General features: G+C 42.7%; 2 protein-coding genes across 2 annotated transcripts in view; both read right to left on the bottom strand.

The window, feature by feature from the left end:
- Nucleotides 1-23445, bottom strand: part of bmp6 (bone morphogenetic protein 6) — a 49545-nt gene that overhangs the window by 3606 nt on the left and 22494 nt on the right. The window contains exons 2-5 of the mRNA XM_069151490.1: nucleotides 17324-17516; nucleotides 12869-13017; nucleotides 12454-12651; nucleotides 1429-1505 (exon numbers count right to left, since the gene is read on the bottom strand). Of these exons, the coding sequence (XP_069007591.1) occupies nucleotides 1429-1505; nucleotides 12454-12651; nucleotides 12869-13017; nucleotides 17324-17516 (617 nt within the window). The remainder of the gene's footprint in view (nucleotides 1-1428; nucleotides 1506-12453; nucleotides 12652-12868; nucleotides 13018-17323; nucleotides 17517-23445) is intronic.
- The window catches only part of LOC138199424 (enoyl-CoA hydratase EchA19), a 54280-nt gene continuing 48274 nt past the window's right edge, over nucleotides 17440-23445 (bottom strand). Inside the window, exon 8 of the mRNA XM_069151494.1 lies at nucleotides 17440-17516. The gene's annotated coding sequence lies outside the window, so the exon portion shown is untranslated. The remainder of the gene's footprint in view (nucleotides 17517-23445) is intronic.

The following is a 23445-nucleotide window of genomic DNA, read 5'->3' as shown; positions in this document are numbered from 1 at the left end:
CACCTTCCTGTCTGTGTCAATAAACTGTCTGTCTTTCTCCTCTCGCTTTTTCTGCCTGTCTCTCTCTCTTTGCCCAGCTCCCCCCCTGTGTCTGTGTGTGTGTGTGTGTGTGTGTTGTGGGGATATAAATCGGTTTACACAGTCACAAAAAACAAGAGAAAAAGCAAGTCCTCATAATTTAAAACATAAAATTTGTACATAAGATTTGTATATGAAGACTTGGATTAAAGGATACAAGATCAAGTTTACATTAAACTAGTAGTAGTAGCAGTAACAGTACTAGTAGTAGTGGTGGTGGTAATATTAGTGTTAGTAGTATATTAGTATTAGTAGTAGTGGTGGTAGTATTAGTAGTGGTTGTATTAGTAGTAGTAGTGGTGCGTGCGTGCGTGCGTGCGTGCGTGTGTGTGTGTGATTGCTGGCAGTCTCCCTCTAGATGTCAGTGCTGTATTAACAGCTCACAGCTTCTCTTCTATTTCTTCCTCTTGTCTGATTTCTAGTAAACACACACACACACACACACACACACACACACACACACACACACACACACACACACACACACACAGCCTTACACACTATAGCCGATGTCGTTGACATCATTCATCATTTAACATAACCATGTCCGTAACACCTAAATGCCTAACCTTAACCTTTACCTTGAACTTGAGTGATTTTCTGTTTTTATTCTCGACATACCTTTCTAAGTGTGCGATAGTTATCAGGACTCCCACTCACACCTGTTCATCATCCCACTGACTAAAAACAACCGACTCAGGTTTCACCTTTAAATTAACTGTTAATCCCAGAGGTTCACACACATTTGCTGCTCATAGATACAAAATATTAGATCATTTTTCACAATAAATAAATGAACAATTATAATCTTTTAGTCTTGTTTATCAAATTAGGTTTTCTGTGTCTACTTTTAGGACTACTGTGAAAATCAGACGACGTATTAGGTGATATTTCTGCTGAAATAGCTAAAATTCTAACAAACTCTTACAAAGTGTTTCGTTACAAGAGGCACTTTTTTACAACAGTTTAAATAAATCCTGACACTGAAAAGATTTAGTGCCAACATTTGTGCATGTCACTCCCCCAGCACTCACACACACACACTGTATACTGTACATACTGAAAAAGAGACATGATTATGCAAGAAATCCACATTCATCCTTATTACTTTACCCTTTTTATTCTTATTCATGTCTCAGTCTTTGCTGGTTTCTGTGCATACAGCATTACAAATGAACTTAATATTATTATGTGTAGATTTACATCCAATATCATGGATCCATTGTGTACCAAGTTCTACATGCAGCATGTGGCTGTCGGTGAACACTGATTAGAATTCAACTGTCCCTAAAGAGAGACACTGTGAGGACCAGCGGGACCTTGTCAGCAGACAGGTTTATGAGGACTTACCTGCCAGCCCAGCTCTCGGAAGCTGACGTACAGCTCATGTCTTCTGCAGGCTGTCTTCTGATCGCTGCTGTTGTAATCTGAAACAGAAGAGCGGAAATCATGAGGAAATTGCATCAAGATGCACACGTAGTCAATCAAGTAGCGGACAAATAAAAGTGGACGGTTAGCATGATTTTTTTGCAAAATCATCTGTAATATAATAATATAATGCTAAAGATTCCCTCTGTACATGGTCTCAGACTTGAGAAGAAAAGCCTTAGTATTAGCATTACTGAAATGTCTCCCTGCATGACAAGGACAAAAACTCACTCGGCAAAAAAAAAAAAAAAAACCTTCTTTGGGAAAATGATGATGTAAAAACAAATGCACAATTAAATCCCGAGAAAATGACACATAACATTGTGAATCTGAGAGCAGAAGAATAACACAACACGCCTCGTGTAATGCACTGGGTGGAGACACATGTCGAGGGCGTAGACCGGAGCTCAGGCACAAGTGCTCATTACAGCGGTCACTGCGCTCTACGTGCTCCACATTCATCTGCTGCCTAATGCATCTGAACGCCTGCCTAATTGAATTCATCAGCAGTCACATATTACTTGGCAACAGCAGAAGTGGTGAGACAGTGACAACTGTGTTTACGGACTCTCCTGCCCTGCAGCTCCTTCTTAATTATCTGTGTTCCCCTCTGCGGCCGCCCAGCAGCGGCGGGGCTGCAGACAGTCCCAGGTATACGTTTGGTTTTTCTGAGTTGAAGAGGTCATTGCTGGCATCGGTCACCACGCTGAAGTCAAGGCGGTGACACAGACTTTCCACTCAGCTTTCAAGGGCTCTTTGTTGCTCGCTTTCTCTGTCCTGCTTCGTTGATTTGATTGTTTTGATGACTTTTTCATCGCTAACCTCCCTGAGAGAACAATGAGACGGAGGAAATGCAAACCATGGCAAAAGGTTAGGGGCCAAAGAATAAGAAAGATTCTTATCCAGTTTTCCAGTTGTCGCTCACGGCCACACATGAGCAAGTTAAGGGTGGCTTCTTGGGCGAGCCAACACGTCTTAACCAGAGATACTCAACTTCAGTAGCAAGTGGGCAAAATAGGAAAATGACTGGGGGCCTGAGGGCCACACACAGTTTGTCCATAAATATAGTCACGTGCATCGCTTTTCTTTAAATTCAATGGTATCATTATAATCCGTTCTGATAGGCAGCCAGTGCACGGGCTTATTAATTGTGGCAGCTGGCAAAGTCAATAAATACCTGTTAGTCCATTTGCTCCGATGGGTGATTTTGTAAAATGTTTGTCTCTTTAGCTTCCAGAGAGACAATTTAAAGCTTGCTGCTAGCTCAGCTAAGTTTCTCTGTGGCCGCCATCTCAGACTGCGACAAGACGCTTGACTGAGCGGATGGCAGGTTAAGAGCAGGCGTTGCAGTCAATCACAGCACATTCTGTCACTAACACACACACACACACACACACACACACACACACACACACACACACACACGGGTTTTCTTGATCCTCCCCGTAGATACGCGATCCCGTCGTCAAGGCTACACGAGGAACTCACATGTGACTCAAGATGCACATTCATATGCACATTCGCCTGATTTGATCTCTTGTGTGCCATAGAAAAATCCATAATTTCACCTGCTTTTGTTGCATGTTTGTGTCACTTGTCATGAAGCAGACAATCAAAATTTTTGATTCAGTGTTTCACTAAGTATAATACCTGTTTGAGAACTTCCCATAAAACAAAGAAAACAAATTACAACTTTAAGTCTGTGAGCAACTGTTTCATCCGAAACTGACATTTGTTACTTTTTCAGTACTGTTTGTAACTTCTTATCCTGTCAAGTCATGCAAAACTGTTTTTTTTGTTATTGCCTCACCATATATAGACAGGAAAATAAAAAAAAAAACATATTCAATATAATACATGCACACAACCGCATTTTCAGATTTTTGTCCAGAAGCGTTTGCACGTGTGCGTGTCTGTCAGTGAGAGTGAGTCAGACTGCAGTCGGGGATTTGTCACTCAGTCACAGACACCACCCAGCCGCTCACCTCACCAACTCACCGACAGCAGCCTTGTTTAGTCAGCTGGAGTTGGACGGAGACACACTCACACACACACACACACACACACACACACACACACACACACACACACACACACGTATATACAAACACATTTCAATTATGTAAGGGTCATTGATTTTGGTTCCCTACATCTGAACGTCTCTTATTCATTACTAGTGGCACTTTGCAGCACACGCACAAATACACACACACACACACACACACACACACACACACACACACACACACACACACACACACACGCGCGCGTGCAAGTGGCCTGATGTTTATCTGCGTAGCAGCCAAACCCACTTAGCTCCCCATTCAAGCTTTGTGATTTAAATCCACCAGAGCTTGTTGCATTAAGATTTCATCATCAAATTCAATTTGGTTTTGAGCAGACATGCTCAAACCCACTGCCCAGACCCATGTGTTTTAGCTGGACTCATCTCAAATATAAAGAGAGACGCAGGCAGAGAGGGGGAGAGCAGGTTGGACTGGTCCCTTGGATTCATCTCGCAGTGAAAAAAACGAGGAGGCGAAAAGGAGAAGAAAAAAAAATGGAGCGAGGCACTGAGTTTGATCTTCAGCTCCCACCACCTGTACTAAAGATCTGCAGCTGCTCAACAATATGAATGCACTTTATGTAAGAAAATCTACCAATCACTATCTAAAAAAAACATAAGAATCATTAATATGATTAAGTTGATAATACAAATAAAATTGTGTAATCTAAATTCTCTAATAGAAACAGACTTTCCTTCTTTTTTTTATTGCAGCAGAGCACGAATCTGTTATCTGATTAGACGAATTAATTCTGTACGAAAAAGGAAGCGAGAGGTGAGACTGGTCACGGCAGTCAGAGACGCAGTGAGGTCAAAAGGTCATCTGTAACCGTCAGATACAGTCAGGTGTTTCCCGAGTTTAAGGTTCCTTCCTCTCCAATAGGAAGGGCCGCTCGCTGGGTGCCTGCTAATGTGGAAATACAGAGTTTATATATGAGCAGCCAATGCTGTGTGTGTGTGTGTGTGTGTGTGTGTGTGTGTTTGCAACTGTGTATATTTTTATGCCTGCAAGTGTACTCTGAGCACTCAGGCATGCATGTTTGGCTCCGAGCATGTGTGTGTGTGTGTGTGTGTGTGTGTGTGTGTGTGTGTGTGTGTGTGTGTGTGGACGACACATAAACGTGGGGTCACATGTTCATCCTGCCTCCCAGAGGACCGACTGACCTTCCAGAGTCCTGGACAGCGGAGAGCACTCGGATTTAACAGATTTACTGTATGAAGCTCTTCACTAAAGAGGATACAGGCTGGTCCTGGACCAGCTGCTGGACCATACTACTGACCAAAAAAAACATCCACTTGATTTTACAGTACTTTTTTTTTTTTAGCATTGTGGGGAACAGTTAAACTGTGCACAGTGTTTATATACAGGAAGCATCCAAGGACAGAGGAAAAATAGCATTGAAAGAACAAAGCTGATTGGCTAAGAAACTTGGGTGACCTGATTTGAACTATAGTTGAGTATAATATAACGATAAAGGCTCCACAGACGTAATGTAAAGAGATTTATGAGTGCATATTGGAACATGGACCGTTGAAGTTTGAATAACTTTGGGCTTTTCTGTCAATCCGAACGTTTCTGTGAATAACGCAGAATTATACACAGCTTCTAAGTACACACACACACTTTCTCATGCAGACCCCCTACTCCCTCATCCGGGTCTAGTTTATGATGCGTGACATTCAGCTTCGGGTCAAATCCCAGCCCGGGGTGGAGGGTGAGTGAAGCTGCAGCGCTGCCTGCACACTCGTCACACCTCAACACCAGAAGCCGTTAAAACATTCAATCACGGGGCGACTGCGTGTGTGTGTGTGTGTGTGTGTGTGTGTGTGTGTGTGTGTGTGTGTGTGTGTGTGTGTGTGTGTGTGTGTGTGACAAAGTTTGATCAAAAACACTGGTATTGTATCTTAATTATGAATTTAAAGATGTAATGAAATCGATCAAGCTGTTTAAATTCCTGTGACATTGGTTAACTGGACAAACGTCCTGTGCAGTCACTGATCCAGTTCAATCCCTCTGCCAACCACGGTAAATGTTCAGAGCAGCATATGTGCATTTAAAATGCGGCTCATTCCTATAATACATATAAATACATTGAACTAAATGAGAATACCATTAAAAGACTACCTTGCTTTGCTGTACAGCACAAGGTAGAGTATTTAGCATCCTACTGCTTTTCCATCTCTTTCTCACAACTCCACACACAACTCCTTTTCCCTGCGCCTCTCGGCCTTCAAAGCCATCAGCGTTCAGTCTGTGGGACTCTTTAAGAGGAATAAAGCTGATATTTACTGTGGGCTTTCATTGAGTGTAAAGGCCCAGATTTGTGGTGCCCATAAACCACATCTCCCCTTCCTGCCTGTAAAAATTTTATGCCACACAGCTACCGCTGAGCTCCGGCTCCCATGAGGCTTCCATTCATTTCTGTTTCCTTTCCTTGACAGAGAGCAGAGGTGGGAAGGGATGAGAAAAAAAAAAATCACTCTACATATTATACCTATTATACTGCTACTACTATTACTATTATAGTAATTATAAGTATGTCAGAATTCCAATTTAGCTTTATATTGGAGCCATGGGTTTACCCCAAAAAACTTAAACTACAATCATGTTTTTCTGTCTAAAACTCTCATGTCTGTTCCTGAAAAACCTGGCCAGCAGTCGGTTAGCTTAGCTGAGCATAAAGACAAAAAGCAGTGCTAAGATCAGTAGCTGTTAGTTGTAGTTTCCTATTGAAGGGTCAACTATGAAAGCAATCTCTGCAAAAAAAAAAAAGCTAACGAATGTGTTCTCCAAAATTCCTCCTCCGCTCGGTCATTGTTACGTCTCTCAGCTGTTTGACCTTCTCGGTACAGAATGATGTATGTTCACAGTTCGACATCAACAGACTGTTTTCAGCCTCTTCCTCTCAAAGTGGAAAGTTCCTCTGTGTTCACCTACAGTTTAAGGCGTGTACCTGCGAGCAGGATTTATGACATCGAGACTAGTTCGGAAGCCGTCCCGGTCCAATGAGCAACTCACACCGGCGTGATGTGGAAACTTAAATCCCGCATTGCAGACATACGTACGAGTGGACTTCCAGTGATGAAGGAGACAAAACTTCAGGAATAAATATAATTTGCATAATAATAGATTCTGGGTCTTTTAGTAAGGGAGAAGATCTCCATGTCATTTTAAGAATACTTAATGAGGTAATTTAAGGACAGTCCATATGAAACAGTATTATTCACAGCAAAACATGACTCTGTATCTTCCAACATGTCTGGACGAGACTTTTAGAAACCAAACTATGAACTCCGCTTTCTTCCTGAGCTACAGTCAGGACCAAATATTTGAATATGACTTTGAAAAAAAAAAGCAGGATTTCCTTTAATGACATGTTAATGTGAATGGACACTGTGGCACAGAGCTCCGCTGCCACATTACAGCAGCTTACCTAACAGTGTTTAACCTGGAAATGTTTCTCGGTGAGAAGACAAACATCCATTCAACCACGTGACCCTAAACGTCTGCACTAAAACCGATTCACATTGAACTCATTGAGGTGGGGCGGCGGCCGCCGGTTCCCACCCTGTCTATTGAATAGCAGGGGAAACACGGCTCCTTACTGAACACAAGCACTGTGGCTCTTTAACACGGAGACTTTCAATATACTCTACGAGTCCGGGGCTGATATTAACCCTTCGCTACACTCCCTACCGTTCATTAAAGGCCTGAAACTCTCTAAGCAGCGCCTCTTTCAGGAGGAAACGGCCGTAAATTATATTTATCACAGGCTGTTCCGAAAATACAAGAACCAAATAGTGCCAGTTCAGATGTTATAACCGCGGTATTAGGTCCAGTGTGACATTTTGACATTAAAAGTAATTTCAACCTGAGCAGGCCACAGCGTCTCAACCGCTCCGCTTTAAGTTTGCTCCGGCAATTTCTCAATTCAAGAGCGAGAAAAGACTGCAGCTCCTACAGTAGCAATTACATGAATTCCCAAAGAGGTGGTGGTGGTGGTGGTGACAGAAAGGTTGGTTTCCATAGGCCCAAAGTTTAAAATAAAATCTGGGTCTTTAAAATGAGACGCAGGAAGGAGAATGTCACTGTTGTCTCTGACGTTTCTCTTCTTTTTTTTTTCTTTCCCTCCAACCCACCACGACTGAAGTTTATCTTTCTTCCTGTCTTTCATCACAGAGGTTATTAAACCCTGCGAGGGAGCTCCGCCATGTCTAATTACTCCAACGGTAAACAAAAGGAGGTCGGGTGGGGAAGGAGTGAGGAGGATGAGGAGCAGGAGGGAGGAGAGAGGAGCGACAGATGAAAAAACACAGCTGGCTGAGCGCCGTGTTATTATAATTCTTTAAGCGATACTGTTAGCTTGGTCAGTCTTTTAGCTGTGCAGCTAATGACTGGCTAGACCTAATTACAGGCCGCCAGCGCTGTGCCGGGACGTGATATTCCTTCCCCGGATGGTTGTTAACCTCCCCCACAGCCAAAGCCCAACCCGACTCCCATTACCTCCTCCTCCAGCCTTCATCGCCCACAAAACCCCAAATTACCTTTAAAGGTGTTGTATTGTTCTTTTGGCAAAGGTACACAGAAAGCAGTTTCCATCAGGCACACCCAGAGTGGGAGGAAATATCACGCTTGTTGTCAAAAATATTCCCACATAACTCCAAAATAATGGAAAACGTACATTAAAAAGACCAGTTTACCCACCGAACAAGCAAAGAGGACACTCAGCACACGAGTTCTGTATATTGTGTGCTTTTGAGAGTAAAAAGTGAAAAACAAAAGATGATTTATGACGGTCATAATCACCCCATGATCTCAAAGCTAATGCTGCAGAAATTTATTTGGCCGATTCTGTCCTCTTTGGTCATCTGGAAGATATTTTATATCACGTCCTTTTAAATCCAGCTTTCTAAAATTGTGAGAATGAGAAAATAACAAGGTCCAAAACCTCACAGGGATTACAGTTGGGAAAATAAAGTTTCCTAGTTAAAAGCTCGTTTTATAGCCTTTGCAGACGGAGCGAGAGGTTTTTGGTAATTTATGACAAAGCAAGGCAGTGAAGTCAAATTCATGAAATTGGCATGAAAATCGTCCAAAATGGGTCCGAAGACGAAGATGAGGACAAAACGGCACCAAACTGATAAAAAAGATGCAGTAAAATAAGTGCACTGGTGAATCTCAGGTCAGGAGTCTGCAATTTGGGGCAGAGGAGGGAATCTATTTATAGAAAACACACAGTAAATTAAGTCACGCTAGCAAAAGAAGCCAGTGCACACATCGGCAATTAAAAACAAACACATCGCTGCCTTCCGGCCTCAGATCTCGTGTTTTTAGGGAATAAAGCATCCGGGGGAATTATCGGTGAAATATTCCTTTTAGCTGGATGTGTGGTGGCCGAAACTGATTGACTGTAGCTCTGCGCCAAATAGAAACCGGAGGGTGGGGGGGGAGAGAGAGACAACGTCCACATTTTGCTTCTCCCCACGAGCGCTCCACAAGACGGATGCTCTCCCCATCCATCGCGGCCTCCTCCCTGTCTCTGGAGTGAGTGATGCGGTATTGAAACCATATGCCCTCCTGAATTCCTCACGGATCCTCCCATCCCATCCAATCCCAGCCGTCCTCCGCTGGCCGCGGACACACGGCTGTCGCGAGGGGGGCCTCCCTGCTTCCTGTGTCGGATCTAAATATTTACACTCCCAGCCGTCCCGAGTGGCGAGGCGGAGAGGTCTTGATGTTTTGGGTTATGTAAAGTCCAATCCTCCAGGACGCATATTTAACAGATTGTCGTTGTTAGAGCAGATTTTGGAGCAGATTCGCTTCACTGAACGTTTTCTCATCCTTCTGGCACACACAGGGACATAAAAGCAGACTTCAGACAACCTGCATTGTTCATTTGCATAAATAAGCCGTTTGATAGATATATATATATATATATATATATACATATATATATATATATATATAAATACATATTTAACATAAATATTCACTCATATACTAGAAGAGAGCAGGGATAACATCTGTTACAGAAGCTCCTGTCCACGTTGTGAGCACATGGTGTACATCTTAGCCCTCCGTTCCACTAGTGTACCCCACTATCACTGTCTTTAAAGACATCTTGTCTCCAAGTCTTCATCAGGACATCCTCGGACATCTCGAGCCAAAGGTGACAGCTGGGTAGAGGAGAGTACAGGTCTGGAGCCAAAACTGAACATGTGGTAAACTCTAACTGTCCTGTAGCATAACAAATGATGAGTCTTTGTTCTGTGTTGTGTCAGCCGAAGCTTTCATCTAACGCAATTACTAAGAAAGAGCCCTGCAGGAATTTAACTTATAACCGCCTGTGTTAACAGCAGCGCGCTGTCACCTACTGAGATTCACTGAAGATGCTCTGAACAAACAGAATATAGAGCCAGCAAATCTCAGCGAAGGGTTTGCAGAGAGCAGCAGAGAGAAGTGAACTTGTCCTACAGATACTTCTGCGTACCGCGCAGATGGCAGAGCCATTAAACAGCAAAGCAGAGGGAAACCGCTTCTCAGGTACGAAGCCAAGCTGGGCCGTCTGCAGCTCTGTGTTAGTACACTAAGGGCCTGATTTACTGAAGATCTGCGTGTGTTAAATCACGTGCAAACTTCACACCACCCGCAAAAAAAAATAATATCCAAGCAGATTTACTAACGACGTGCAGTGAGGATTGCGTCTTTCAAATGAACTGAATGATGATTGACAACCAACAACAAGGAGGAGCCACGAAGTACCAACCATGTCAAAACTTCTTACGACTCAGCATTTTCACGCCTCTGGGTCGTTCCAGCGTATCTTGGATATCCGACCCAGTCCCGTTATTCAGGTGTGCTGTCAGAGGTCCTGAATGTGTCCCGCAGAATTCACAGGTAAGCTTCATAAGGCTCACGAGCACTCACGAGGCACTGAATGAAAAAGTCACCTGCTCCTCAGAAAGAGCTGGACCGGCTGATCGGTGTTTGTTAGAGGATCTCATCCACCGTCCCTCCTCTTTTATTTGCTGACGTTTTATTATTAAGCCTTTTTTTCACCTTTTTGACGAGTATACTCAGGCTGATTGATGATAGATGAGTCCAGCAAGCAGGTGCGCCAATTTTAGGCAGCTGTTGGACCAAACAATTTAGGTTAGCTGATACATAATCTTATCTGAGATATTTAAATACAGCTATGAAGAGGGTTCTATGTAAACTTTCTATTTGTAGAATTATGTTCACCCTGACTTCAGGCTGGCTGCTTGTGAAGTGTATAGAAGCGATCCAGGTAACGTATTTTCTGATCAGTTCTATATATGATCTCACAGCTCAGTATTCCTAGCTACGGTACTCATACTGCATAATTCCTCACCTTACAATTTATGTCCAAAGCCAATGTTCAGTGCCAACGCCAAGTGGAAAACCCACCGCGACGTCACTCATTGGTTTGTGATTCTGGCATTTTGCTGTCACCATCTCTGTTGTTGTTTTTGTTTTGGAGCTGGAAGTGACCACATTTGGACGAGGTGGGGAGGAGCAAAGGACGGATCTGATCTGACACTATGCCTTCCCATCTATACCGAAAACCTGACTGCACCTCAGGCACACCCCAGGCCCCCCAAACATACCTCTGTTTGAGGCCTAATACGACCAACACACTGATCAGAAGGAAGGCAATTCCGCTAAGGACACCACGACGACTTGTGGAAAGATATTTACGACTTTGCATTTCACGAGAGAAGTTGACACTTTTGAATGGGAGTCTTTTGGAGCCGTCAGAGGTATGCCATCAATGGCTGATGTTGAAAGTTAGGTACCCTTTGTGTAGCATGGCTCAACGCTTTGTGCTGCACATGCTTAGTAATAGCACAGGTTCATCTGTCAAATTAGGCGAGGATCAGACCGATATTAACAGCAGGCTCACTGAGCGTGAGCTTTATGTACTGCAGTGGTCACACAATGAAGCCTCACAGGAGCAGCTTAGCATTAAGCGCTATAAAGTCGGGCCAGAATTACACAGCAGGTGAAAGGTGGGCGGATTAGGGTTTGATTTAATTTGAAAAGATTGCGGAGCTCATAACTTCAGGCTTATACCTGCTCATTACATCATCCGCTGAGTAGGAAGAGGAGGACTGATGAGGAGGTTCAGAGGATGAGGTCACCTGTCAGGATGGATTCACCGTCTGCGCCCTAAATCACTGGATATTAACTAGTCCACGGTTTTGTGCCACTTTTGCTGTGGTGTCCCAAATTTATAGTAAGAATTACTACACCATTTATAGTGGACTTAAATTAAGCCACAAGGCCACATAAAAGTCTGGCAGTTCTTTTATTATCATACACATATTCTTTCATGTTTGAGCCCAAGTTCTTAAACTCCTTACTACACCCCAAACAACGTCCATTTATGTCAAACTCTTTGCTCTTTTATTGTGAGGTCTTTGGCTTCAATTTGCAGCCAAATCCTCCCACCACCTGTGTAACTCAACCTGTGTGGAGAGGTGCAGCAGAAAGCCCCTTCATAAATAACACATATTTCTCTAAAAAAAACCACTATATTCCCTGCTCGAGATGCAGATCTGGGATACACTGTAGTTTCCTGAATCCATACAGAGAAGCTACAGTAAAGAACTGATTTTGAACATCATCCCTCTGCTACAATTTTCATCTGACGGGCCCTGATTAGAGAGATCCGGCACACGTCATGTCCAATTTTTCACACATCTCAAAGAGAAATACTTCAACCAGATTTCAAACACATGCGACCCATCCGCTGATCTCAACAGGTCAGACATCAGTTACAAATGTGCTGAGGTGACGCTGAGGTCAGTTGCGTGTCTGACTGCGTTCGTGGTTGCGCTGCGTGATGAGCTAGACTGACCTGCTGGGACCGGCCCTCTGGATCCCTCCTGCGGTTGCGTGGATCGGTTGCGGTTCTGCTGGCGACGTTTCCCACCGGTGGAGCGGGCGGTGCGGATGTGCACTTCGCTGACTTTAAAAAATGCCACCATGAAAGGCTGCTTCTCCAGAGCACCGTCACGCCCTATGAGCCCCGCCTCCTTGGAGCTGATGCTCTGCCCTGCTTTGAAAAACACAGCACTCAAAAACTACACAAGTTTATGCTGATTTCAGCAAGTTGTCCTAAATATATTCAGCTTTCAGTTGTGTTTTTTGTGACTTCATCAAACTAGCAGCTGGTAGCAGCTGGTAGAAACTGACATTTTTTTTTATTCACCAATGGATTCATGTTATGTGTGCAGCGCATGAAAAAAAAACTTTGTTATTGAATCTCTTACCGCTGCTGGTCTCCACGCTGACCTGCAGACCCAGGTTGTGCACCGGGTTCATCACCCACAGGTTGCTGGTGGCAGTGATGTCAAACTCCAGCCAGCCCTCCTCAGCCGCCCACAGCCTGCGAGACTCCAGCAGGAACAGATCAGCCTCTCTGGGAGGACAAGGGGGAAATAGGAAAGGGAAATCTTAATAGAAATACTTGAGGCTAAGTTACAGCAAAATTACTCAGTAGATGGGCAGTCTGAAGGGTTGTTTTGAGTTAAATAGCAAAATTGGTAAAGCCAACCTGTTTTGTTTTTTTTCAAATGTAAGAAAGGGAAACAGAACATAAAAGGGAAATTTCCATTTCTTTTGAGATTGTAAAGCAGGTGTAGCTGCTATAAATACTGTAAAAGTGTCAAAACACTCAGTCCACAGAGAAATGCACAGCCAGTATCCAGCAACAGTGCCATTTGGATATCAGTAAGTTTGTGATGTCACACGCTCATGTGATATGTCCCCCATCAGCATGGCCCATTGCCCAACCTTTAAAGTGGAAGACACACTGAGCAGTCATTTCACCGCAGAGCTAGAAAGCTTCAAGACCAAAGAAAACCTGTGATTGACCGGGGCATGTGTCAATCAGCCAATCAGAAAAGAGGATCATTGATATCAGCCTGTTCTTGGTAGAGGTCTAGAGAGAAGCTTAAGAGGGGAGACGTTAAACTATGCTAAGATGGTTTTTGGTACTTAAAACCACAAAAATATCTTCCAATGGATATCAAGATTCCTCACTTGGAGAAAAAAAAGAGGCTAAACGTCTCCGTCAGCACTACACCTATGCCAACAGGAGTACAAATCATATTCTTTTCCTGCTTTATATAGCTGTAGGTACATTTTATTCAATCCCTGCTATAAAATACAGAGGTGAATAAGACTGTCCCACAGAGAGGGCGGATCGAGCTCTTTAAAAAACCAAAGGAAATGCAGAAGCTCTGGGTTTGTTTCAGGGTAACAGTATCATAACAGAATGACAGGAAGATGGATCGCTGCACTTAACAGAAGACGCTGGGATACACTGAATTCTCCTCCACGGTACATCTGACCTTAAAGTCCACATCTCTGAGGGACTGGGAAAAGGAAGGAATTACAAGTTTGGTATCAGGCTACATGCATGTTAATATCATTTACAATATTTTGTGTGAATGAAATCAAGCTTTAAAATGAAGGAATGTGTCAAACGAGTTGGAGAAAAGAACGAGTATTTAATGAGAAGAGAGCAGAGGAGATGTAAGGAGAAGACAGAGTGTGAGTGATAAGAGGGTCTGTCCTCCCTCTGTCCCATTACAGTAGTAATAACACAGCAGCCGGCCTGTCGGACCCCTCCTCCAGAACCGACATCAAAGCTTCGCAATCATCCAGGTGTTCGGAGAATGCCCCTGCAGTCATGCTTCAGCAGCCCCTCTTTATTGGTCATTAATGAGAGTGTTTTCTGACGGCTTCTGCAGGAGCCACTACACCCTGATTTCCTCCACACACACACACTGTGAAGTTCATACATTTGTCACGGCGCGGATCCGTACGCTGACGTTCCTGCCTCGTCGTCGAACACCGCTCGCGTGGCGGAGGATGGGGAGTCCGTCGGAGGGTTCTGCAGGGTGAAGGCTGCTGAGGGCCTACTGTAAAACTTCTTATTGACTGACTGCTTAAATGAACTGGAATAATAAGGTCAACAGTCAAAGTTGTGTTTTTTTTCCACAATAAATCCCCTTTATAAGTCTTGTCAGTGACTGTTGTTAAAACAGTTATGCAAGGTGAGAGAGTGGAGCTCGCAGCTGGCCTGGTCATTTCATGGGCTTTCATCTTTTAAACTGCGAAAAAGGCATATTTGTAAGATTGTAAAAGCGGTATGCAAGTCAGACATCTGGAGGGAAAGGATACAGAAGTTCCTGACTCCTCTACGTCTTCATCAAAACTGGATCTAAATACGTGTATACTGAAGCAGCAGTTTAGGAATCAGAAAATAAGAAGACATGTCTGAGGAGAAATCTAAGCATTGTGTATAATAGCTGGTATAACGCTGGTGAATGGGTATTAGTCAGTAAAAACAGCCTCAGCATTTTCTCTACGACGTCAGGCCGGCTGCCACATTTTTGACTTTGTAATCCCTCACATTCCTTGCCTGCTGTTCGAGAAACCACCCCAATCAAATGAAAAGTACAAAGGGTGTCAAGCTAATTAGGCGCTCTATCATTACGGCTCGGAGTCAAAACGGGAGTCAGGTTTTTACGGGAAGGAGGGGCACGAGAAAGTTAATGGGCTTCCCGCTGATTGGGCGATTATAAAGGTACAGTTTGGCAAGAGGCGGAAAATGGGAAAAACAGCAAAGAGTTGTATTTTTTTCTCTCATAAACCTTAATACCTCCGGCGATACATCCAGCATTGAGAAGAAGGAAGATAGGAATGTAAAGTCAAAGCAGATACAACTTTAATGACATATTATAGTCTGTTTTTTTTTTTTCAGAGGATGCTTGTTGCACCTTGAATTCATTCTACAGAAGCACAAACACAGCATGAGTCTTTTTTTCCCTCTCCACCTGATAGCAAGCAATGCAGGCTGTAATTTTCTTCAAGGTAAAGAACCTGGCCTACAATAATACAGAAATTGGACATATGAGGGCCCTTTAATCTCCAAATATCTCCAAAAATAAAAGGTTGTACCTCCAGGCTGGAGAGCACAAACCAACCATTGTAGGGACAAAGGAATGCAGCAAATAAGTAGCTCTTGATTCCCAGATAAATCTTTTGACAGGCAGAAAAATACACTTCGCCAACATCTATAGCTGATGTTCTTTTTCAATCCAAGAGTGTCGCAACTTTGGCCCTGAACTGCAGTCTGAAAACGTTTAGCGGTAGAGACACGTACTGTACCTAAAGGTGGGTTTGATTCTTGATAATATTTAACATAAAATAGTATATTCATCAAGTGTCATACTTCTCAGTACGTCAACAGCTTTTCAAGAAGAAAGTGACTTTCATGTGTATTCATTCAAAACATACTGGGCTATATAAGACGTTAGACTAAAAATGTATACGAGTCATTCTCTTCATGTTAGTGTTGCTTCTCTGGGGGCGGGCTTGATAAAACACAAATATCATTCAGAAATCTCCTGGTGTTTATCTACCCCTGCAGACGTAATGTAAATGTTTGGCATGTATTAGCTGTCCTTATTTGGGGGACGGGAGGATTTTGAAGCTGTGCTATTTCTGTAAGATGGGGTTTTGCTTGATTTTACATTGTAAACATGGCAATAGCCCAGAGTATGTATAACACAGGGAGAATGATAGAAAGTCACAGGGCGAGCCAGCATTTTTAAAATCATTTTTAACTTTTTGTGTCCAGATAAAGTCAACTTGCTGTCTTCACTTACACCCAGCTTATGTTGACTTATCTGATTCTTAGCAGGGACACAGAGCAGACCCTCGACTGGACCCACCTGTAGGTGCATCATTGCATACACATGGTTTATGGCCAAACAGTATTCAAACCCACACAAGTTGTTATTCCACAGAAATATGTAGAAAATGATTTGCCATAAAACCAAACCTGCTACATTAATATGATAGAGTATGAATATGGTACAGAGAGTTATGTTGGATGGAATTTATCTAAGAAACAAAGATCTTGATTTGCCTGATATTGGATCATTGATCACTGATACAGAACATGAGTTTCATTGTGTTTCCTATTGTTCTTTCTGGCTGCCGCTGGGCTCCTATAAACACTAAAGTCGGTCACTGAGTGAGTGATGAAAGTTACACCATTGGTCGTCAAAATGCTACAACTTCCTGTATGCTTTTCAAATTAAAAGCCTACGATTCAAATTAAAAGCCATCCAGCGTTCACTAGATTTTAACTGAGGCTTGTTTCCAGGGAACCAAGCAATGTTTTTTTTAGACAAAAATGGTTTATGCATAAAATCTGAGCTGTCTATTTACATATAAAATATTTTGATTACACACTTACTTGTATTTTATTAGGATAATCTTTACACTTGCAGCATTTACTTAACTTTATTTGGAATTTTTTATGAAATCAGTTTGCACAAAAAATATTTGAAAGTATATAACAAGTACATAAAGTATGTTGCTATAAATTGTGATTGTCCTGTGGTTTGGTAAGTGCTACCAGAAGACTTATATTTTATATATAGCAGCAACCTGTTGAATAGATCAAATATTTGACAAGATAATGTAGATTCAAAATAACTGACAAAATAATAACAAACATCTAGATCATGTCCATTTGACTTGATGGTTCAACCATAGAAATCATAGAATCTGAGGTTTGATATGTATCATGTAGCTTCAGTGAAGCACTGAAATGGGTAAAAATATGGAGATTATCAATGCAACAATATTTGAGGTAAAATTAAAAGGGGAGATAAAGGCTGTAGTAAGAGTTGCTGATGTGTTACCTGTCAGGGTGTTCCTTGACCACCTGGTAGACTTTGAGCAGGAAGGTGTCGTTGCGGAAGGCACGGCTCACACACTCTTTGTAGAGGCGAAACTCGGCAGCGGTGACGGCCTCACCCTCGGGGATCTGTGAGAGGTTGAACTTAAACTCCTTGTGGTGACGGCGCTGCGGAGAGAGCTCCCTGTCGTACTCCACTGTGGGAGGGAGACACAAACACACACATTCAGGATCATAACATTACACACAGAGAGAAAGAGACAGAGGAGGATAATACAGAGAGACCAGCTCCAATAGTTATTAACTCTCTCTGTGACAAGTTGCATACTGGTGTGCAACTCCTGCTCACCAGAAATCACGGTTTGCTTAAATTCGTGGTGACGCGGATTTATAATTACCACCAGTATTTACTGCCTTTAAACCAACACAGTTTCTTTCAGTGGCTTTTCTCAGGTTCATGATGCATTTTCTACAAATATCTCAACAAATTGTATATTTACAAACAGGGTTTCTATGTAAGTATACAGCAGTGAATGACAAGCGGATATCCTTTTCACAGACACTGCACTGGTCGACTGTAGGAGCCTTTCAAGCCTGAGACATGTGATTTGCACATGAAGTCTAATAGGTTTCGTGGCTTCCACTTTCCCTAAATAAATCCCTGTTATCATCAGTTCCAAGCAAGAGCCCGGGATTTTTTTCAGCAGCAGCAAACTCAGAGACGTTCTGCGACCACTTCTGACAGCGTGAAATGACAAAAACCAACAAATGCTCTCCCTCCGAGGTTTTTGAGTGCAATATGCACCATAATGATAATGTGCTCTCTGGGGAATCGGTTCCTGTCTCAGCTGGAGGTTTCTCTCCCACAGCAAAGGGCCAGTAGAGTCGACAGACACACCGAGTAAGAAGGGGGAAATGCATGAAAGGGGGAATGTTGTGTGCAATTAGAAAGTCGTCTACAGAAATACCCAGACCAGCATCGACAGGAAATGTTGAGCCTCAAACGTGTGCTTTATTCTAAAACACTCACTAAAACTAGAAACTTAATTCACTGAGTCCTAAAAACTCACATCAACACACTCTAAGTATTCTTACTCCATCACACTATTACTGATTTAAATAGTTTGTCATATGCTGCACTGCACCACACACACACACACACACACACACACACACACACACACACACGATCATCATCTCCACTGTAGTTTCAGTGCAGTGAGGTTCAGCAGACTGTGAGTGCAGACTGACTGGGAACCAGCGCTGGATGAATACTACCACCAACGTTTTCACCTACAGCACCATTAAATGTCCACCATAATGTATTTACCTTCATTCTTCTACTGCAGCTGCTCAAGCCGCCTTGATTTTAGATCAAGGAATAGTTTGGTCTTTTGGGAAATACACTTATTTGCTTCCTTGATGTCTCTGTTTGAAGCAAGCAAAATACACCTACCAATGACTCGAAAGCTCTATAACAAGACTTTGTGTCTAAATAGTTTCATTGACACAAACTTTAGGTTTAAAAATATCACTTTACAGACAGTTATGGGGCAGATTAAGCTAGCCAGACTGAGCTAGCTACTCCGGCTAACATAGTAGAAGCAATACCTGCCAAATATAATTTATAAAGTGTGAGCAGAAGAAAAAAACATGAGAGTACAGTCTCTGTTTCTTTCACTGCCTCACATGCAGACAGGTGACAGACTGAGGATGGTATGAAGATGCTTCCTGATTCAATAATATGCACTAGTTATATTTTCATTAAACAAATTTGAAGAATAATTTTGGATACATTTATAGCCCAAAGCTTGGGTAAATCTTTTTTTTATTTTGTACCCGAGCCAGGCTTGTTAAAACACTCTGGTAAATTTATGATGTGGAGACCCACCCAAAGTGGACCAATGACACATTTTATTCCCCGAGTCACAGCAGAAGAGAAAATTGTGTTGATGTGAGAACACTGGAGCCAATCAGACTCTCCCACAAGTGCCAGCTCCACCTCGTACCCACACCCAGGAAGGTCAAAGCTCCCTTCGTCCTCAGACATTTCCAACTTACACAAATGCTAAACTTAAGTGGAGAAGGCCGGCAGAGATGATATGTCAGTCTGGCTTCATTGCATTTCAGAGGAAAAGCAACTGGATTTGGTCAAAACAAATTATAATAATTAAAGCCCCTCAGTTTACGTCTGGGCCGGGTCTTCCTCTCTGTACTTAAGCACTTTCCACTGAAGCAAAGGAAGCCACCTATGAAGTATGAGATGTTATTCACATCAGTGTCTCTGTGACTTCTATCAGATGCGACCATTTCATCATCTTACTCCACAAAGCTGCCCCACACTCCCTCCCACACACACACACACACACACACACACACACACACACACACACACACACACACACACACACACACACACACACACCTTGCAATAATTGCGTACGATAACAGGTCTGCTCTTGTGTGGAGGGGTAGATAGATCAGCAGAGCTTCTGTGTGGAGGCCTTAGACGGAGGTCATGCTACTCTAAATGACTTTACAACATTCGCTCCAACACTCCTGGGCTTCAAGAGCAACAGCCTGAAATTTTATATTCCCTTTTTAACTTTGTGGCTTGAAATCTCTTTGATAAACTGTGGGCTGGTGAGAAGGTCAGTTGGAGTGCCACATGTATCTGATCTTTATTTCAGTTGCTGGAATGAATGTTTAATCGACCAAAAAATATCAGAAACCTGCTGCAACTCAAAGCCGTCTCACCAACTGTGGGATTGATTGTCATCAAATGAAGTGCAAATATTCATGTTCCCTTCAGGATGAATTTTAATAAATGTGGTGGTGCCTTAATTTTTCATCAATAATAATTGGCAATTTCAACTTGTCCTGTACTTTGGTTTATGACCAAACACCTGCAAAACTAATAACATTCCCTCATCTCCCTTGTACTCTGTGTTTACTCTCATTGTGACAGCATGCTGATGTTAGCGCTCAGCTCAGGGCTTATACAGTTACTGTGGCAAGAACACGACACTCATGACCGCATTCAAGGATGCATTCCTCTTTGCTCGCCAAGCAGACACACGAAAAAAAATGAAAACTAAGCTTTAACTCGCCAATTTGGCACTTATTTGTAGCTACAAAATAAACTAGATAAAGTGTCTCGTTCCTTCTTTGGCCCGGTAGCTCACCAAAGAGTGTAATACACTCGTCATTGTAGGGGATACCAGGTCAGTGGCACATTTTCCTTCGCCTATAGGCGTGAAAGGTACACGCATGTAAGACCGTCAAAGAACACGGTCATGAGAGTAGAAAGAGAAACAAGGTCAGTATATGGAAAGAGGTGAGGGGGGGTCAGATGGAACAAACACAAAGCTTTCCCCTCAGAGACCATCGTTCAAGTCCATGAGAAGTCAAAAGTCAACATGGGTTTGTTTTTGTGTAACGTGCGTTAAGTAACTTGCATAAGACTTACTTATTCTAAGCCCAAACACTTGGTTTTTGAGGTCTACGCCTCGGGTGCCTTTCTTTTCATGCCTACAGTAGGCGAGGCAAAACGTGACACCGACACGGTATCTTCTCGTAGGACTGACGAGTGTATGACGCGCTTTGGTGTGATACCAGGTCCCAGATCTCTGATTTGGATTTACAACTAGCAGGCGGATGTCAACAGTTTTTCCACTCCTCTGGAGCTTGCTTTGCAGCCACTTAGGTAGTAACACACACACAAACTGTGATCTGTAGTCACGACCCTCCTGTAAGCAACTCCAGTGAAGCAGCAAGGGTATTAACAGATTCAACTGGCATCTTCTTCTGCTTTGTATTCCCTGAAAACCACTAAAAAAAAAAAAAAAACTTCCAATGATCCTACAAGACAAGTGAAAAAGATTCCATCCAAGAAAATAAATAGTTTTCACTGAAGTGAAAGACATTTCATTAGACTTTAATTAAATTCACAGGACACACTTATTTCCCCCCATCCGAACCAGATCTCCAGGCACTCCTCAGCTCACTCAACAACTCACCAGCCTGTTCAAATCAATCATTTTTCTAATTTCAGAGAGGGGAGTTGTTTCGAACGGCGTCTAGAGCAAGACAAACAATTAAAATGATGAAATATGTAGACAGCCACAGTCTCACGTCTCACACTACGGTACGTTTTACCACTGCAACCCTCTGCGAAGCAGCCTGGGAGCTGCTGCGTTAGCGGCTAAGTAGCATTCCAGCTGCTTCTCCACCTTCTCAGCTTGAAAGTCGATTGAAATCCGCTGAGGTTTCGCATCTAAAATCAAAGGGAAGTGTTCACACAACGCATACAGGGAGCGTAACCTCTGCGCTAATCCGCCATGACGTGAGCTTTGAGACAGGAACACACAGAAGGGAAAAGGGATTTAGATTTGGATGATTCAGGGAGGAATTCACTCAAAAAGTGATTCTAAAGATGGGAAAAGAGTGATTATATTAGTGATTTGGTGCAAACAGTTCTCGTTGGAAACTCCAGGAAGAGTGTAAATGTGTCATGCTGTATGTGTGTGTAGACTAATCAACTATTTTCTCAACCCTTAGAACACACACACACACACACACACACACACACACACACACACACACACACACACACACACACACACACACACACACACACACACACACAGAGCCAAGGCTAATCAGAAAACGTGACAGCACGGGGGAATTTCTCCGATGATTCACAGTAAATATTGTGGGTGATTTGATCTGCTACGAGAAACAGAAAAACACGAGACAGGCGGAGAGAGGAGAGCAGAATAAATGACGGCTGCTTGAATGGTGATATAGAAAGATAAAAATTTAACTTTAGTATGAAACGAAAGAGAAAGTAGGGAAACAAAGAGAAACCGGAAGAGACAAAGATAATAAAAGAAAGGAAAATAGGTTGTAAGAGTGCTTTTTGAAGAGGAAACTTTGCTGAATGATGTATCCAATTGGATACGCTCAATGGAAATGACAACACGGCAAAATAAAATCATCAATAAATAGATGTCAGCTAAAATAACACAAGAGGATGATGACAGGGGGAGAAGTGGATACGATGACAAGACCAGATGAAGAAAGTCGGTTGTCACAGAGAGAGAGAGAGAGAGAGAGAGAGAGAGAGAGACCAAAGGGACAAAACACAGAGGACGAAGAGGAAAGAGAGAGTCTGGGATGCAGTGAGGAGGAGCGAGGGAGACAGTTAGTGACAGCAAGAGAGTGAGATGGACGGTTTGCAGATTCACTTGGACGCTTTGACAGGAGCTGTTCTCTCGTTTCCACCTGCGCAACATCTGGCTCTGCTGTCCCGTCCTGCTGCTGTGGGTATTATAGCAAACCCACACAGACACAGACACACACACACACACACACACACACACACACACACACACACACACACACACACACACACACAGCTTTGTAATTTTCGGATCCCAGGTAGATTTTTCCTTTTACATGTATCTAAATGATTCCTATTGATGACTCGTTATTTGCACCTATTTGACAAATAATGACCTAATACTTTTGATACTATATTTGTTCTAAATTGGCAAATAAATCAGGTTATATCAAAAATAATTTAGTTATCTGATAAGATCTCTTAATAAATATTTATTTGGATTAGAGACCTCATCTGTAAATTGCAGTCAAATGAACTGCCTGAGACGTGTGTCCCTTTAAAAAGCAGAGGCAGGAAGAAGGTGCTGAAAGAAAGACAAGCGAGTGAAACTTTCAGCCAGGCCAGTGTGTGCATGAGTGGACAAACAGGCGGACAAGACACAAGATGAGACAAAAACAATTCTGACAGTGACTGATAACCACAAACTCTAGAAAAAAAAAAAAGAGCAGCTGCCAGCACAGTTAGTTCACAAACAATGAAAGTTTGTGATAATTAAATCAGCACATTAATGGAAACAGAGGAGAGCAGAGAGTGGGAAGAAGTAAGGAAGATGGACCAATTAAAAATAATAAAGGATTGGGAGTTAAACTAGAAAAAGAAAATAGTTTGGTGAAGGAGAATAATTGTGTTCGTCAACATGAGGCAGAAAAAGCTGGATGGTCCAAGAGAAGGCCTGCGATGTTTGACAGGCAGACTTGTCTGTGGTCAGTGGTCAGCACTTT

The sequence above is a fragment of the Embiotoca jacksoni genome, unplaced genomic scaffold (genome assembly GCF_022577435.1).
Source record: "Embiotoca jacksoni isolate LCO1_2020_lvr unplaced genomic scaffold, fEmbJac1.0.p SCAF_17, whole genome shotgun sequence".
NCBI lineage: Eukaryota > Metazoa > Chordata > Actinopteri > Embiotocidae > Embiotoca > Embiotoca jacksoni.
Note: the sequence above shows the minus strand (reverse complement) of the source record. Positions and strands in the feature narration are given on the sequence as shown.